At 36.3% G+C, this 19423-nt stretch overlaps 1 protein-coding gene across 1 annotated transcript; it reads left to right on the top strand.

Annotated features, from left to right (window-relative positions):
• Nucleotides 1–4845: 4845 nt before the first annotated feature.
• LOC140245735 (MFS-type transporter SLC18B1-like) lies at nt 4846–19423 on the top strand. Its single transcript, XM_072325268.1, has 13 exons — nt 4846–5157; nt 6873–6968; nt 7758–7831; nt 8587–8734; nt 9901–9969; nt 10645–10732; nt 11666–11808; nt 15588–15686; nt 16198–16289; nt 16881–16985; nt 17797–17871; nt 18688–18831; nt 19177–19423. The coding sequence occupies exons 1-13, from the start codon at nt 4846–4848 to the stop codon at nt 19421–19423; spliced, it is 1692 nt and encodes a 563-aa protein (XP_072181369.1).

Below are 19423 nucleotides of genomic sequence, written 5' to 3' on the forward strand. Positions count from 1 at the left end.
TATTGTTTAAGAAAAAAATGAATTACTGTAACGCTCTGCTACTATCTCTCGTTTAAATCTGAATAATAGCTTGCTTGTTTCCTTGCTAGAAAGTGATATTGCAATCTTGGAAAACTGCTCTTAATTACCCGTGTGGTCTTTGATCCTACATTCAAGTTACAAGCCAATTTATTAGAGATAATGTGGTATATACCTCCTGCCGCATATTTTGACAGGTAAATCTCATAAACCAGATTTACGCCATTTCCTTTCATGCTGCGATATGCAACAGCTTTTGGTTTGATGTAGGCCTAAACTTTCCATGGCTTGTTCGGATGGATTTTTACATGTCTCTGCTTATACGTGCCGGGGCATGCTCAGCAAGAGCAGTGATTTGTTCTTTGGATTGCAACTGATCGACAAATTAAAGGACAAGTTAACCTTCATAGACATGTGGGTTGAGTGAATGCAGCAATATTAGTAGAACACATCAATGAGAGTTTGAGGAAAATCGGACAATCCGTTCAAAAGTTATGAATTTTTGAAGTTTCTGCTCAGTCACGGCTGGATGAGAAGACTACTAGAGCTTGTGATGTCATATGAGTACAACTATATAAAGAAAGTATAAAGAAAATTCAAGATATTCTCACTTTTCTCACATAATAAAAGAACACTCGACTTCTCTCTTTGAGAAGTCAGGGGGAATAACATTACCCCTAACATATGTCAGTAACAAGTCGAAGATAATATGTGCACTTTATTAAAAAAGTCAAGTTTTGTGAAATTCTCTTTTTATTTTCCATTATATCGTTGTACGCATGTGACATCATACACTGTAGCAGTCTTCTCCTCCAGCAGTGATTGCACAGATATTTTAACAATTCATAACTTTTGAACGGATTGTCGGATTTCCCCCAAACTTTCACTGATGTGTTCTACTGATATTGTTGCCTTCACTCAATCCACATGTATATGAAGGTGAACTTGTCCTTTAATCATCATCGAAGTGAAATACCGATATAACCATGATTTTAAAAAAATGGACATATGCTCCGGTGGGAATATGTTCGAGTATCTATGCCCATGTTTGTTTTTGCTTTTTGTATCATGGATATGCTTCAACATCGAATATAGTATGCATTTACGTCGATGAAGAGCAATTTGTCAATCAGTTGCAAGATATTCAGAGTTCTCAACAGCTTCGGACAGCTTCCACGAAAGGACAATTCAGCTATAAGTCTCTTTACAAAATCGACAGGATTAATATCGAGTTTCCGGGTGGAGATCAGCTTCAAAGAGATTTTGGTTTCAGGAGCCTGAAACTAGAGGTGATGCCTGAGTGATCAGAGAAACCATGTCAGTGTCTGATATTGTGTCCATCTGCTTGGCGTGCAACGAGCATATAGATCCGGTATGTGACCGTGGATATGAGCTGGCTGGTTAAAGGGACTAAATACAGCGCAAACATATTGACTTAATTGTATAGATTCATGCACGGAGTATAGCTCCATGATTCAAGATACCCTGACCGTCACTTATGTTGCTAAACAACAACAATAACAACAACCAAAGAACACACACACAATCTAAATATGTAACATAAATATTTTCTAATGATATTTCTATACTGTTTTCTTCCAGATTACTATTGGGATACGCCCAAAAAAATCAAACAAATAAACACACACACACACACACACACACACACACACACACACACACACACACACACACACACACAACTTTCCAAACCAAGATTCTGCCGGTTCATTCTGGCAATCATTGCAGAAGTATAAATGATTAACAAAAGGCATCGGGATGCACATTCCCCTATAGATGGAGCATAACTTGTTTGTTTTCTGGCAATGTCGTTTGTTATTCATCATATTTGTAACAAGTGTAAATGGTTTTGGTTATTTTGATGGGATTATGCAATTAATCCAATTTTCTGGGCTCATGTTGTGTACAATAAAAATGCAGATTTAGGTTCTGGAGTTGGCACAGCGTGGTTTGCATTTCTTTGGTTTGCATTTCCTCTGGCCCTATATGACGATTGTCTTCCACCTCCGTTCAGTATACCAGCGACTCAATTATTGTTGATCACCCCAATCCCTGTCAACCTGCGATGGTGACACTATAGAGCATACTGCGTCTTGATTGAGGGTTTCGATCTAAATCGAGATTGTTAAATTGCCTATATACACCGTGATGAAGGAGACAAGAGTTCTTCCTGGATCAGATCAATGAAGCAAATCTCCAGCCAAGAGATGAGTGTGACGAAAATAACTGCACTGCTAATCACCTTTATTGTTATATCTATAGTGTAGAAACCGGTGTCAAACACTTGAAGAGTGTCTCGTTCAAAATCCAGTGATTAACTCGTGAATGAAGACTAGTGATGTGTGAAGCTCAACATGTCCTTGCGATGGCACACATTAAATGTCAAAGTGGAGCGGGGTAGGGTAAAACTCAAATATCATTTATTATCAGTTTGTTTGCAAATCAGTTTCTGTAAAAGAGCCAAAGAGATGTTCCATGCATGATCAATGAATTTGCATATCAAAATTTCATTCCTAGAATAAACTTAACGCCTGTTCTGAACGTATACGATGTTATTAAGCTTATAATCGGTCTATATAAATACGTCACCACTGCGTTGCTATGCTTCCATTCGCGTTCCTTTTTTTCTTCAGAAGGCTTCTGTATTTACGACACAATAATTACATTGTATGGATTCAATGATACAGGGATGGAATGGTAATAATGACTGACTCCACGTGATTTGAACGCCGTGCACACTTAGCAAGCACGTATACGAAAATCGTATATAGCATGAAGACAATTTGTTTTGCTAAGCATTCATTATAGTCAAAAAGTTTCGTTTGGAAGACGCATGATAAACTTTATCGGCATATCATTAGCCAAAAGCTCATTCAGAAAGACGATTTTTAAGAACAGTAGATTCTTAGGATTGAAAAACAAACAAACAACAAAATACACACAGAAACCTATATCATAACTATATCAAAACTATCATAACTATATCAAAACAAACAAACAACAAAATACACACAGAAAACTATATCATACACTTTTCTAAAAACTAATGACTTTCAGCAGCAGACATCGTTTATTTTAACCATGGAGCTACAACGAAGCTCCATGGTTTAGCAAAGATATATTGTGATTATGTATTCTAAATTCAATTCCTCTATCGAAGGATGACATGGTCGGGATCGAGAAAATCTAACTTTAATAATATTAAAGTTAGATTATTACCATATTATGGTTTCGATATTCACCGTGACGTTAAAACTCTGAAAGTTTTAACACCACTCAAAGCGAAAGAAACGAAATCAAAGAAAAATCACCCAGAACACTAAAATTGGTGTGCATTTTCCTAAGCCTTCCGTATGTATAAAGCTAGTCTTTTTCTTTCAGACTCCAAGCCAGTTACTTTGTTAGGCTGTCGAGTCATGAGTTTTTTCAAGAAGAATTGACGAATATCTATATTATAAAAACGAAAATCGCACTCTATGGGCGCGTATGAGTGAAATTTGTGTAGTTTTTTCTCATTATCGCAAAAAAAGCAGCAAGTGCCACTTAGCTGTGTATGCAGTAGAGGAGACTCACATAACTTGATGTCACAGAGTCTCACACAGAGACTTCGTGCACGTAAAATCCTAACGCTGAAGCCAACCATCCACCAACAACAACAACTGCAAAGTACGTGATCTCTGCGCTACCCTTGCTTGCCGAACGAGTGACAATCGATAGCTCAAGGCCGACGGTAGGGAGCCGTCACTGATGAGCGCATCCCCAAAGAATAAACCTGGTCCTTTCAAGCGATACTTTCCATTTCAGCCGCTCAACTAGTTTCGGGAAGTCGTGGCAGAGAGTGGAACGCTTGGTACGGTACCAAAAGTTTGCAGGATAGGGCTTTGGTATATCCAAAAAAGGTTGGGACAGCCCAATCATGGTGATTTACTTTTCGAAAAATCATTACAGGAATTCTAGCTGCGGACTGGAAGGAGTCAAATAACAACAACACTTACGAGGTATAGGGTGCGATCAGACCATCTGAAGCATGATTTCGCCGGTTTCATGCCGCCCACCACCAAACCGCTGAACTTCGGTCTCTTACCATCGTCGCATAGTCCTTTTGTTTTGTTTTCTCTGCTTCTTGCTCTTCTCCGTTTGATGTCCGGGCGATGTCGCAATAATAATTTGACGTGAGGGTATATAAACGTGATACGCGTTGATTTATCCATCAATGATATCGACAAATTTAGCGTGACAGCTCGAAATCTTGCTCTCTGCTCGATGTGAGTTTCCTTCTGGATATGTTTTTTTTTTTCCCCTGTGTTCATCATCGTGAAATAGAAATACATATTTCTATTTTGAATTTGTTAGAAAAAGCAGTGTTTTTTGGCTTGCATAATATCGTTGCAGTAGATGAGGGAGATAGGTGTAGCATATATATTACTACTGTATATTTCCGAACTAATCTTATGAGATTAAAATTTTGCAGTAACTTCATGCAAGTTGGTGATGTTGTAGTAATATAAAATACTTGCTGTAACCTGGACAGTACAAATCATGATTTTATATTTCTTCTGTGTTCATAAAGTCATTGCTTATTTCAGTGTATTTATAATGTTACTTTACATCTTTTACATTTCAGCCTGAATACTAAAATAGTAAGTGCAGATGCTTTACATACTTTTACAGTGAAGATTTAATTCTGTCTCTGCCATATTTAAATTGTTCACTGTGGAAGATTCCCAACTGAAATTTCGTGTATAAATGATTTGCCCCCTTTCAGAATTTGACTGCAAATCTTTGATGGAAACTACACAACTCGCCATGGAAAATCACAACAGCAACAACTCCAAAGCTTCCGGGATCATAGTATGCGATGGAGTATCATCCATATCAGGGAGTTTTTCCAAGGAGGCAGATGGATACACATTGCTAGGCAACCGTGCCGTAGTTGAGAATGAGGAGGACTGCATTGAGACAGTGGTGGACTCCAAGGAAGATGAAGGTGCTAAAAAGGGCAAAAGGAATTATGCTCCTACATCTAGGAGGGATAAGATGGTATATGCTGGACTTGCCGCTGTGTCTATTGCTGATCTGATGCTGTATTCAGTACTGGCTCCATTTTTTCCCATCGAGGTAAGCTATCAGCTATCAGCAGAAATTTGCAAAATCATACTTACCTGTTCATAATTGCCACATTTTTCCAATGGCAGTGGGGAAAAATGACTCTTACAATGTTTTATTTATATGCTTGCACATATCAGCAATTTTGGAAGAGGATACCAAGTGAACAAGACAAAAAAACAGTTATTTTTTGTCAAGAACAATTAACCCCCAGTTATTGTGTGATTTCTTTGTGAAACTGCCATCTGATGTAGTAAGTTTCTGGGTTGTTTTCCTCTATAAATGAAAAAGATTCATTTTTTTTTTCAGATGTTGGTTGCAGCACTCATTATCACCTACAGTGATAAAAGCTCCCCAACCACTCAAAATGATACATAGAAGGAAGCAGTGATAGAAAAAGAAATGAAGAGTTTGTTTGCAAAAACCGATAAGTCCATATTTGCCAAATGGAGATATTTGCGATTAAAGGTCAAGAAAAATAAAGAGAATAATAGGAAAATTTTTGCTTCTTTTGACCATAACTTCAAAAATATACCTTTATATGTAGTGACCAATATATCATTTAAAAGGTATTATTTTGTACTTTATGACAGAGATCGTACTTCAAAATCTTCAAAAATGGACTTATCGGTTTTTGCAAACAAACCCTTCAAATGGACACACTTTTTAATCTATTACTTTAGCTTCCTATTCTATGGGTTTTGAAATTGAGACATTTATTTTTATTATAGGCTTGATTAAATGAGAAAATGTGCTTCAAACAACAATATGCCTATTATTTTGAGAGGCGTGATACTTGAGTGTGGATTGCATCAGTATGTAGTAGACCCTTGTGTGCTGTATAGCAGGGGGATAGGAAACTGGTTGGCTGCTCTACTAATAAAGTAGACTTGATGATGCTAGGCCAGCTTTTTGCATATTCCCTCATGGCCAAAGTACCTATATTATGACTTCCTGGTAATAATTGCTTCCCTCAGTCTTCACTTGTCTCTATGAGGAAGGAAATGTGTGCGATACATGACAAGGAAAAACACAGAGAGTCTAATCATCATTTAATCTATGACCATGTTTTGTAGTTCTCAGCTGGACTGTCTAACAAAGTGATAGTCAGTCATCAGTGATAAAGATGGTTAATTTTTTAATTAATTATTTTGAATTAAATAGGTTTATTTATTATCAAACTTGGCAGCCCAATGTATGAATTGTGTCTGATTTACATGCAATGATTAAAATAAAAGAGACGGTTAATTTTTTAATTAATTATTTTTGATTAAATAGGTTTATTTATTTTCAAACTTGGCAGCCCAATGGCTGAATTGTGTCTGATTTACATGCAATGATCAAAATACTTTAATCATATACTACACAAAAAGGAACGAATCATCAACTGCATTTGTCCGCATTAAAAAAAAAATCATACGTACATGGAATAAAAAAGATAATTGCATTATGTGAAAAAAAAAAATGTTTGTTCTACAGACCATAATAATTATATAACATTAAAAAAAAAATTATATAAATAACCAGTCAACTTAGCAAATGAGAATGTATCAGAGTTCTCTTGGTAGTTTATTGGTCACAATAAAGTAAAGAACATTAAGAAACTTATCATGTACTTGATAATATCCACACATGATGCCAGCATAGATCTATCAAGATTTCATCTACATTTGGAAGGAAATGCTTAGAATATTTTGCATTTTGTGTCCACCTCTTCCTTCCAATAGGCAGCCAAGAAAGGTGTTTCAACAACAGTCAGTGGCCTTGTCTTTGGAGTGTATGCCCTCGTTGGCTTTCTCTCTTCCCCAATCATTGGAAAATATGTAAGTGCTGTAATTTAGAGCTGTACTTCTAAATCTTTACATCTTAATTTTGTTTGAGACCAAGAAACTTAACTTACAAGTGAAAATAATATTGTATTTGCATATATGCTATATACATGTTAGATCATTCCACTTCTAATCTTGTATATCAATATTTTTGTGATTGGACTGGAATTAGTCGCCATGGTCGCAGAAATGGAGATTTAGCTACTTTTAGAGCTGTGTTGAAACATATCCATGATGTGTCTTTGTTTGAGGTACATTACATCATCAGGAACACACCCATTTTAAAATGCCCTGAATCACACCCCAGGGTGGGTGTCCTCAATGATCTCTTCCTAGTTGATATATTACCATTGCCAGAGTGGGCAGATGAGTGGTGGATCAAGTATCAGGTGGTCAACCAAGCCAACATGACTACAAAATATATACTCCAACGCAGCAAGGAAGAAGTAGCTCCTTGATATTTGTACTGGTATCACACAGCACTGCTGCTCCAAATTTATACTCTAAATGCACACTGTATGAGAAAACCGGAAGAATTGACTATTGATCTATAACTGTATCTAAGTACAAATATAGAGCTGGTTCTGTTGTAATGGTTGTAAGATAATATATATACAAGTTGCCAGATGAATATGACCTTCTTTTTTTTTTCTTCTTGATAGACTTAATACTATGATATTGATTCAAGTTTGTCTATATAGATTAAAGAGAAGAGGGCAAAGTGAAAATTGCATTTAGTAAAGCATCTAACATGCCATGTTTTATTTCATTCTTGTTTAAAAGGTTGGTGTGCTTGGCCCCAAATTCCTCTTCTTCAGCGGAACGTTTGTTTGTGCAGGATGCAACATTCTCTTTGGGTAAGGATTCAGAATTTCTAAGAGCATTTTTCCACATACAGTAATTTATCGATTGCCTTCTGGCAGGTAAAACAATTTTGAACTTAATTGTAACTATGGAAGCATGAGTTAGATATTGGTACATCTCTACCAAACAAATCTGCTTTGCAAACTTCACTGGTTTTGCTTTGATTATTTTTTTTTTTTTTTTGAGAGAGAGAGTTCAAGGAACCCTTTGATATTTTTCATCTGAAAATACCACATTTAAATGCTCACCATGTATTCACTTTATGTTATAGGTCCTGTCTATATGTTATCTAAAATCCTTATTTGCTTGGAAGTTCATGGATATCACCCATAACCATGGAACACAAGTTCAAATAGTCTATCAGCCCAGTTTGTGTAAAGTAATTTGCCTCTATGCTACAGTAATCAGCACTGTTAGTGCATATCATCTATTTGTGAAGAGTGATTAGTTTGGTTTGCTGTCACTATATGGTTTATAAAGGGGAACAGATGGGCAAAGTCTATGAATTGATTACCTGGGACTGATTATTACCTTTGAGATAAGAAGTGTGTTGTTTTGCTTTTTAGCTTCACATGAATGTAAGAAGTGATTTTCACATCAGTTGTGATTTTTTTTTCCTTCCTCCCCCACACACTGTATTCTTGTCTTTCCAATAATCCTCTGAGGTCAATTTTCATTTTATGTTGCTAAAATGTTCTTGCCTAAAATTCACTTCATTTTTGGTTCTTTCTCTGTTGCTATCTCATAGAGTGCTAGATGAGATAGATGACAAAACAACGTTCATCACGTTCTGCTTTGTGCTCCGGAGCATCGAGGCCATAGGTTCGTCTGCTGCCCTCACGGCATGCCTGACCATCGTGGCAACAATGTTCCCTGACAGGGTCACTCAGATGACTGTAAGGAAAATACTTTGACACAATCATGTTTTTAGGTTTTGCAGTAGCATTAATGTGTTCTAAAAGATCCACTCAACTCCTGAAAATCTCTCTTATGAATGTCTTGAGGGAGTTCATGAATACTTTAATCAATGATGTAAAGGCTTGCTGAGGTACTGTAATGAAACATATCAGAGAACAAGAAGAAATATCATGACTGTGTTGGCATAAGAATGGCAATTTTAAATACAAATCCTTACCATAGGCCTACTTATGTTTGTTCATTTGATTTCATGGCCTAGTGTGCCCTTCACTGTACTACTGCGTTAATTGGCTGGAATAGTTGTTGTTGGTTTGTTTGTTTGTTTGTTTGTTTGTTTTAGCAAGTAGGAAGTATGGATGCTCATATACAGCAGTATTAATCATTGAAAAAACATTAGTGCAACTTTTTATCAGAAAGTATGTTCATTTCATCATTTCAAGGTAGCATTGCAGTGGTATATCCTGTGAATATATTGAGCCAACCAAGCTTTCATTATAATGTGGAATTCCGCCGGATTTGAGTCAGTCAATTAGTGTGCATATTGCGTAATTCCTGTTTTCTAGATTGTCTGTCTGTTTCTGAGAGGAGAATTAAGTGTGTCTAAGCTCATACCAAACCCACACACCTGTGTGCTAATCCAAGAAGGCACCGGGTCCTTATCGGAGACCCCTTTTTGGTACCGCATCCTACCATTCACCGGTAGGTGGGGCAGGTAGCGGATGTAGGAAGTGAACTGTGGTGTGCAGGAAATGTGTGGCGCTCAGGAAACCAACAGGAAGTCTGCATTGTATATATAATTGCATTGCAGAACACTTTCTTTTTTTTTTTTATTGTGGCTGAGTTTATAGCATTTGAGTTTTGGTGTAGGGTTGGTCTCTTCCATTCATTCTCTCTAAATATAGACTTTAAAGCTATTTCTATAGCAATTTTCTTTTCCTTTTTTTTTTTTTTTTTTTTTTTTTGGGCTGTTTAACAGGGAACCATGGAAATGTTGAATGGTTTTCTGTGGCTGAGTTATAGCATTTGAGTTTGGGTGTAGGGTTGGCCTCTTCCAGCCATCCTTCCCAAATATATACCAGTACTTTAAAGCTCATAATGTTCATGGTAATAATGTTTCTTTCTTTTCTTTTTTGACTGTTAACAGGGAACCATGGAAATGTTCAATGGTCTCGGGCTCATGATTGGCCCAGCACTTGGAAGTTTGTTCTACAAGGTAATAATTTCCTCCAAACTGCTTCTTGTATTTTTGATATGCCAGTATATTCCATCTCAATTACATCGTCACCTAATGAAATCAAAAGAAAAAAATCATGAATATATTAATTGATCATTATTTCATGTACAACATAGTGATTCATGAGTAGATTAAAACATGATAACAATACTTGTTTTCCTTTGCATTGGCTTTCGGAATCATAGGATCAAGTCAATGTGTCATTTTTATTGAAGAAGTATAGGATTTAATAGCAGAAACAATGTTCATATATACAGGATGAAAGGATGTGAAACACTGTATGATATTTCCTTCTGTAATGCAGATCCAATCATAAAAGTTGACAGAAAGTTGGGACAGGAACTTTACACAACGGTTCTATACATAGTGTAACTCCATTACAGTCACTTGCCTGTATAATACTATCTCGCCCCTAATACTACCTTGAGAATCTTGTTACAAGAATTGCTTATGTCAGTATGTGGTCAAAGCGATTAAATCATGTATGACACAGTGACAGGTGTCTCATGTATGTTTTGCATGGCATGCTTGTGAATACTGCCAGAGTTTTGGATGATTGGATGTGGTCTCCTAGCAACCACTTGCTCTCTCCTCCAGGGTCTTGACAAAATGGCTGTCTAGTCATTCTCTTTTTCTTTGCTCTTAACCCCTCAGATTGGTGGATACAAGCTCCCTTTCCTGGTACTCGGAGGCATCGATTTGACTGTTCTGATCATTGTCATGTTTTTGCTACCCAAAGAGAGTAAGTCTGTGCGTCAGGCAGGAAATGAAACTCCACAACACAGGATAGACCATTCACAGTGCAAATACATTACAATGTAATTAAAGGGTTGTCCCTTTCATCTGGTAACATAATGACATTGTAAGTGCTGGTAAACAACTTTCATTAAAGATCGTAATTACTTTGTTTGTTCTTCACTTGATTGCAGTGACTTTGTGATGCCCTTCCACTTTAGTGTCATTAAATGCAATCAACAGCCACCACGTTTACCAAAAGATGTGTATATGAAGATTTGAAACCAAAACAAAATAACCTCTACTACATAACACCACAATTTCATCTGTATATGTGACTTTCAAAGATATAGAATGGTATATTGGGCATATATACATCTGCTGGATGAGAATCTTGAACCTCTTGAAGAGCGGATTACAGGGCAAATATGGCTCTTTTTTATTCAAACAAGAGGCAGATATGATACTCTTGATCTGGATTTCATTGTCTGATGTGTTTTTCTTTTCTTCCAATTTTAAAAGTTTATTGGTCCTGCATATGAAACTGTTCTTTGTCAGAGCAGAGATGTGCTGCAAATGTTTCTGTAATCAATTCTGTATAATCATCATATATTTTTTTTTTCAAACTTATGGCCTACAGGTATAAATATACAAAAAATATAATATAACTATAGAAAGAGTGTATTTTAAACCTATTCAAGTCTGTTCTCATCTAGATGTCTTTGGTTGGTTATGAACTTATTTTATAATCCAGTGCTTCTATTGTTTAGATTTTGTTGAAGTTTTATTGTGAGGTGATTTCCCATACATGCACTGCAGATAGTTCAGACTGGACCTGTCTGCTATCATCTTGTAGCTCCAAGACAGTTGAAAGACAAAAAGGCCTTATCTCTGTACATGTGATGTGACCCTATCTATTTTATTGGTGTTTATACTACAGTTCTACCCAAGGAAAGCACTAGGCCGGGCTCTATCCTGCGTCTGATGATGATTCCAGCTGTGTGGCCAATGATCCTAGCGATACTTGTGGGTTCAACAACCTATACCCTACTGGATTCTACTCTTTCCCTTCATCTCAAGAGTGTGAGTACACACCATTGCATCTTGTTCTTGTTGATGTCAAGACTTAATGAACTGTGTCAGGTGACATTCTACACTTAATAACTGCCACTACCCTCGTAAACGAGGATGCACAGTATTACTTATAGTGCTCTGCTGCACATATTTTTCTCTTGATGTGCTACATAGTTCTTCTGGTCCTGCATTACTGCAAGGAATCAGCAGCTATGGGACTGTTTATATTTATTCTCAATATTAAACAGAGAGAATTGAGTTGTTTCATTCCTAAATCCCTCTATAGAATTAGAATTAGTACTTTAGAGAGTGTTCGATCAAGGATCTGATCGCAAGGCCATTTGTATAATCAGGATAGTCAACTCATCATTTTCTCTCAGCAATACTGATTTAGGACCTACGTGTAGGTAGAATGTGAACTTTAAAAATTTATACTAATGTTATCATTATTCTTAGTCTATTATAGCTATCATATCATTATTATGATTATGATGATGATGATGATGATGATTATTATCATTATTATTATTATCATCATCATTATCAGTAGTAGTAGTAGTAGTAGTAGTAGTAGTAGTAGTAGTAGTAATAGTAGAGTAGTAGTACTATATTCATTATTGTCATCATTATCATTATTTTCATTTTTAATATGAATAGGCGATTAGTTGAGGAATAACAATAACGTGGGTGTGGCGGTGTATTTAGATGATTAGGCTGGAAAACAAGTTTAGCAGATTAGAAGCGGTTACTGATGGTAGAATTTGTAATTGTGGTCAGATCATGAGGACCACTCAGGAATACTCTGCATTTCTTGCCTGCATGGCTCTTACTGCGTGATTAATCTTTGACTTCAGCCAGGGAGGCATGCAGGGAGGTGAGACTAACCTCCCTGCTTCAGCCAAGCCAGGAAGGCAACTCCTCGTGATGGTGAATGAATCTGGCACCATGTAGGTTACAATAAATAATAACAATATGGTTTGATTTACCCAGGGTAGCCCCTTCGATGTTGCCACTACTCTTTCAGACAGTCCTGTGCAGTTATTATTGCGTTGTTATTGATGTAAGAGCATTGTCAGGTAGTCACTTCTTACTCCAGGGTGAAATGTTTACACCAGGCAGGGTCTCCTGATTGAAAGTACAGCAGTCTTAGTATTCCCTCAACTCTCAGTAAACCAGTGGTAATTTGAACAAATTATCCTTTGATTGTGTGTTGAAAAAACAAAACAAAACAAAAACTACACCAAACAAACAAACAAACAAACTAAGAATCACAAATTTAATCACAAATTCAAGAACCTGAAATTAAGAGAAAAACAAGCCTTACAGTATAATAGGAGTATTATTTTTGCTGGTGGGATGCATATATGCATGCAAATTAATCACCTTATTTTTGCTAATTAATGTGGATGCAATACAAGCTTATTTTTTTTACATGTGTTAACTGGAGAGTCATATTTATTCTCAGATTTAGCAGCATGATCAAGAATAATTGCTATCTGAGAGGGCTGTTTAAATGATAAGATCTCAGTTTAAGTTACAAAAACGTTAGACAAAAAAAAAAATGTTGGCGACAAATAGTCTGAGAGTGAATGAATGAAAGCAGAGGATGTGATGTTATTTGACTCACTGGATAAGTGAACACATCCTTCCAAGTCTGTAGCAATTTCCACTCTCTAACAAATGTGTAAGTCCCACGGGAGGGCTGTTTTTTTTTTTTTTTTTTTTTAGTAAACCTAAGGTAGTCAATAATACTATTTGTACTTGTGCATACAATAAGAAATATGTCACCATGTGGTGTGGCATGGAGTCAAAAGCTTCAGAAATATAGGTGCCATATGCCCCCTCACACACACACACACACACACACACACATACAAGCACACACTAGACACACTATAGCAGCCAGTCACGGTAAAAGTATAGCTGACACAGTGTCTAGAGCCCATTTTCTTTTATTTATTTTTTTTTTTTGGTAATCTTTTTAAAGCAATTGGTGCTCAGGATTCTTGCGGCGTCGGTGGCTTCAACAGCCGCCTACAACTTTTTTTTTCTTATTCTTTCCCTAACTTGGAAAAATTGCAATGCGTAATCCTGTCACATCGGAGATTTTCCAACACCATTTGTCATTTAGGAGAGCCCCCTGTTTGGGGATTCCATCAGTTTCGTACCATGATTCATATCTCCTGTGACGAGTTCACAACCGTCAGGGTTGCCTGCCCTCTCCAGTTAGTGAAAGGGACAGCATCGTCTCGAGTCAAGCGACTGATCGAGAATCATTGCTGACAGTGGTCTTCCATTTAGTGCCAAGATATTTTGGCAACTCTGTATGGCTAGCATATTTTTTCATCTTTTTTCCCTGCATCCTTTCCAAAGGCGCCATGGAGGCTTTGACCTGGGATGATGTCATGATATGTTTTCATTTTATTTTTTTTCAGGGAAATTTGAGAGAAAAAGGACATCATCACAGCATGTGTGGAAATAATGACACAAATTTCTTGGCTACTCTAGCAGTTGATTGTTTTCATAATTGTATCATAGCAACAAGATTTTGTTTTTGTGTTGAGAAATTTGTTAGGTATATGCACAAAACAGTAGGTATTTGTAGGAGCAGAGCTGACTTTTCGAATGAAATCTATAGTTGTGATTGATTTTTTATTTGTAGCAAGCAATAATATTTCATCATATGAATACTGTCAAATGCCTGAAAACTATCATTGACAGTATCTAAATGAATTGAATGGAAAAGTATGAAAAAAAAAAACAATTATGGGTATACAATTAGTAAAGCTACTTGTTGATCTTAATATCATTCAATGAAAAATACTCTGGTTTTATCAACCCGTTGAGAACGGACTGATTTTGCTACAACACGCATTTCCCATAGACAACTGCCTGAGTATACTCGAGACTCGTCTTCAACGGGTTAACCAACCAAAGATGAACTCTAGTGATATGAGTAGGTCTTTGAAAAAAAAAAAAAAAAAAAGAGGAAAGATCTGCCATCTGTGAAAAGGAGAATATTGAGAGCACATCTTTCCTCGTCTTCTTTGCTGACCTCCAAGAAAGTCGCTTTAGCTTGGTGTAAACAGGATACGGCAAAATGCGACATGCATGCAGAGAAATCCCCAGGGTAATGAGTGGCAGGCAACCTCGTGTGGACAGATGTGTTCTGTGTTAGCTATAGGGCAAAGATATGTCTGACAACAATGAGTGCTTCTTGGAAGCTTTCTTATCTATGAAAGGATCTTCATCTTCAGGAAAAGACATGAACATGTGTTCATTCTGCAAGTTCAACCTAAAAGAAAAAAAAAAAAAACTTTCTTCTACGTTGTCTGTAACTTTGTTAAAATGAAAGTGGGTAAAAAAAGAAAAGAAAAATAGTTTGAATACTTTTTATCCTGAAGACTCATCCACATTCAGCCTTTGAGCTTGCAGTATAAGCTTTGTGTGTTTTTTTTTTTTGTTTTTCTTTTTAATTACTACTGCCTTTTTTTAATGGCTACTGAGTAACAAAGAATTCATGGATCACACTTTTTACAATGTTATCATCATCAAACAACATGACCTTTCCTGTCCATATTGAATATTTAACAAAGCTTATGATGGTTCTTGAAATGCATAGACCGGTTGAAGACCAGTGCTGCAAAGAATGTAGCTAAAAGTTTCAGTTGATTAGACAAACCCAACCACTATTTTCATGGAAAATATTCTCTGTGAATGAACTTGATACAATAATCATTCATTTAAATATTCTATATATTCTTTGTTTCTTTTCTTTTCTAATCCAGCTTGGTGTGAGTACTCCAGTGGCAGGAACATTCTTTCTCCTTATTGGAGGACTCTATGCCATCACCATGCCTCTTTGGGGTTACCTCTCCGACAGAACGGTATGTAGAGATTAAGATGCTATATTTTCGAAAATATGAAATCTTCAAAGAGGGCTCATGTAAAATTTTTTTCTTGTGTAGATTATATAATTTCATAATTGCTTGTTATGTTTTCTGTTTACATACTGCTATTCCACATGTCTTTATTGAAAATTTAACAACTTTGAACAATCAGTAACAGTCATGCATACAGTCTTTGTATACAGGTCTAATTACTTACAATGTGTTTTTCTGAAGGAAATCAGATATATTGGTTTGTAAAGACAGGTGTTCGATAATTTGATTTTATGGCTATAGCATGTGACACCCTATTCACCTACACTGTGGAAAATAAATTGTATACTACCACTTGTACATGTACTTTGTGTTCAATTACATTATAACTGTTCATATCATATTTCCATTTTAATTCTAGGCAATTATGAAAAGTATAAAAGTATGGTGAATTTCCAGTGCCTTGTTGGCGATTTAGAATTAATCCTCTACTGGTATATTTCTCTCACATTTGCAGGGAAGGACCAGACTAATGACACTGGTTGGTTTCTTCTTCCTTGGTGTGGCCTACCTGCTCCTCGGCCCCGCCCCAATCTTACATATCCCACAGTAAGTCTTTTTTCATCCTTCTTGGGACATGGGAAGAGCTCTCATTTCTGGATGTTCATAAATTCATATGCTTGAATCAGAAATTGGATTGTCATGCTTTCAAGCTTTGCTTTTAGTGTCAAGCCTTGCAACCCAATCAAACATTTAATAATAGAAAATACAATTTATATTGCCCTTTAATTGGGAAAGGCCTGTATTACATTATACCTATTTGTATCACAAATTTAAAATGTACACTTACTCTCAGCATATTTTGTCTATGTATTGTCTTTGTATGATTTTGTTAACCCATTGAGGACAGTTTGATTTTGCTGCAACACGCATTTCCCATTGACACTTGCCCGAGTATACTCGGGATTCGTCCTCAACGGTTTAATTAAAAAGTTCTAAATGAAATGAAATGTAGATCTACAGTATCAATCATCAGTATTATCATATAAATCAGTATAGTTTAATCAATGTAATCAAGGCCCAGATTATTATTACCAGATGTCATTATCATTGTCACCTTGCTTTAAATAGTTGTCATCATGAATTAAGATGTGTTATTTCAAGAGGTTTTATTTTTCATCAACTCTTCCTGTCTACCAGGTCTTACAACAGTTTGTGGATAGTGGTCATCTCTCTCTGTATGATTGGCGTCTCCATCGGCTGTGCCTGCACGCCTATCTTTCTTGATTTGCTTGTGACTGCCAGGTAGGCCTACTTTGCCCCTTTAATCTTGATTTGTTTAAATCTTATTTCAGGAGTCAAAGACAATAGGCTTCATAATGTTTAAGTTAATGTAGGAGGCATGATTATTGTCATGGCATACCACTCATAGGATACAAATTCTTTATCAAGTGCTATAAAGTTGTTTCTTTTTTTTTTATTTCTAAATTGTATTGTTTGTTAAAAAGAATGAAGTAAAGAAGTATTTCAAAATAAAGAATAATTTTATTTAAAAAAGAAAATCTATTGTAAATTTAAATGACCAAGACAAACATCTTGTTAACTCTGTTGTGTGTAATATATATGAGTGAGTGATAAAACTCAGTTCTCACTTCACAATTTCAAACTTATTCCATTAAATGATAGCTTGAATGAGAGCATCCTGAAATGAGGCCAAGTAGTGTTCATACTGCAATTCAAAATGCTTTCAAGTTGTGAGTGAACGCACATGATGGTTGCTTACTACAGGAAAAATGTGGTCATATTTCTTTGTATCATCCATCCAGAATGAATAACTTCCTATTGATGGTAGTGTGAATATCAAGTGACTGTTCAACCAGAGCCAAAAATCCTGGTACAGTGCCAAAATGTAAATTGCTTTGTATCCAGTGGAAAGGGTGCTATATAAATATTGAACATTACTTAATGACTGAGGTACAGACATGATGTCATCATGGTATATCAAAGCATGATTAAAGTTATAACATATATTCACTTAATCAATGGCATTAATGATACTGTAGTTCTACAAAAACATATCTATATGTTTGAATATATTCCTTATCATTTTTTTCAGGTGGTATGGTTTCCCCGAAGACATGTCAACGAATGGTCTTACATCTGGTGTGTTTGGAGGATGCTTCAACCTTGGGTATGTATTACACATTTTCTAAAAGAGATCAATGTCTTCACACAACTTTTGCTTGCATGCATTCTAGAGTAGTGTATACCATTATCTGCATGCACTGGACTAGGAACCAACCATACTGATTGATACTGTCACAAAACTGTTTCAACAGCAAGTAATGAGCAGCCCAATCATAAGCAAATTAGATAGGAACAATCAAGTCACTCTATCTGAATAAAAATATCATACATATTTTAGGTTCAGGAATACAAGAAATTGGTGTAAAAATGATTACTGATAAGGTTTGGACAATGCTATTGATGTCAGCATTACAGACAAGGAGGTGCTCACTGCTTAAATTTATAGAAATATGCTTAATTAATAACCAGGCTATCTGATAAAATCATTATTCTAAAGATCTCGCAGGCATGCAAAATGTGGATACTTGATAAAGTAATAGCAAAAACAATTAAAAATGACAATCATGGTATTATGTTACCAGGGTAACCTCTTTGTTGTTGCCACTGGTTGCCAGAAGGCCTGATGCCACTAATATTACTGAAGCATTACCATTTAAATGCCAAGGTTAACAGACTCTGGTATTGTGGGTAAAGCAATGTGTCACAAGATGCTCTTAAGCATATGTCACAGTTCTCCCAAATGTGATACAGTTGTCTCATGTCATGAAAACCTATTTCCAATGTGTGAATCTGTAATCACATTGGAAATAGGTTTTCATGATATTCATGCAGATTATAACAGGAAAAATTAAGCGTTTGATCCAAGTAAGGCTAACTGAATTATATATATATATGACTTATGTTTGGCTTCTAATTTTAGCAACTTCCTTGGGCCAGTGCTTGGAGGTGTGCTGAAGGACACATACGGCTTTGACTGGGCAGCGACTGTCTTTGCTTTGTGCTGTTTCTCGGTTGTTATCTGGTTCGGTGCCTTCTGCTTGTGGGAGTACCAGTGTGGCAAAGGGTGGGTACAATTCTTTGGTTGCCATGGTTTCCTTTGAGTCTCCATAACTGGTTATCAAAATGAATAAAGATGACAAAGATATATCATGATTTTTGAAGTTTTACATTAATTTTGTATGTGCATTCATCTTAATGGTCAGAAAAGTGTTGATTGTAATGGGATTATATATATCCACAAAGGTGCATATTATGTTCACTGAAAAACTTTTGCCTACAAGTGGTAGGCCTATTACACATGATTAGAAGAAAATGTTAAATGAAGGAGTGACTGTTCAGACTCTGTAACTCTAAACTCACTGGAACAAGCTTCTCATCAGTTTTTGTGTGATCTCTTTTGTTGTTGTAGACGGAGGAAACCATGGATCTACTTTGGCGACAAAGAAGCGGATAGTTCTGACCCCGAGTCATCTGGACCCAAGATGCTACAAAACGGTGCTGTGTCCATCAATGCATCTGTCCTACTCGAACCAGAGTCTCCGCAAGTCAGGGAAACCTTTATCGACAGCTACACAATCTGCGTGGACAGCTACCTGGACAATGGACTTTGGATTGACCAGGTCTCGGACAAACATCCTCTCATCATCAACACGTAG

Source organism: Diadema setosum, chromosome 2 (assembly GCF_964275005.1).
Source record: "Diadema setosum chromosome 2, eeDiaSeto1, whole genome shotgun sequence".
In the NCBI taxonomy this organism is placed as follows: domain Eukaryota; kingdom Metazoa; phylum Echinodermata; class Echinoidea; order Diadematoida; family Diadematidae; genus Diadema; species Diadema setosum.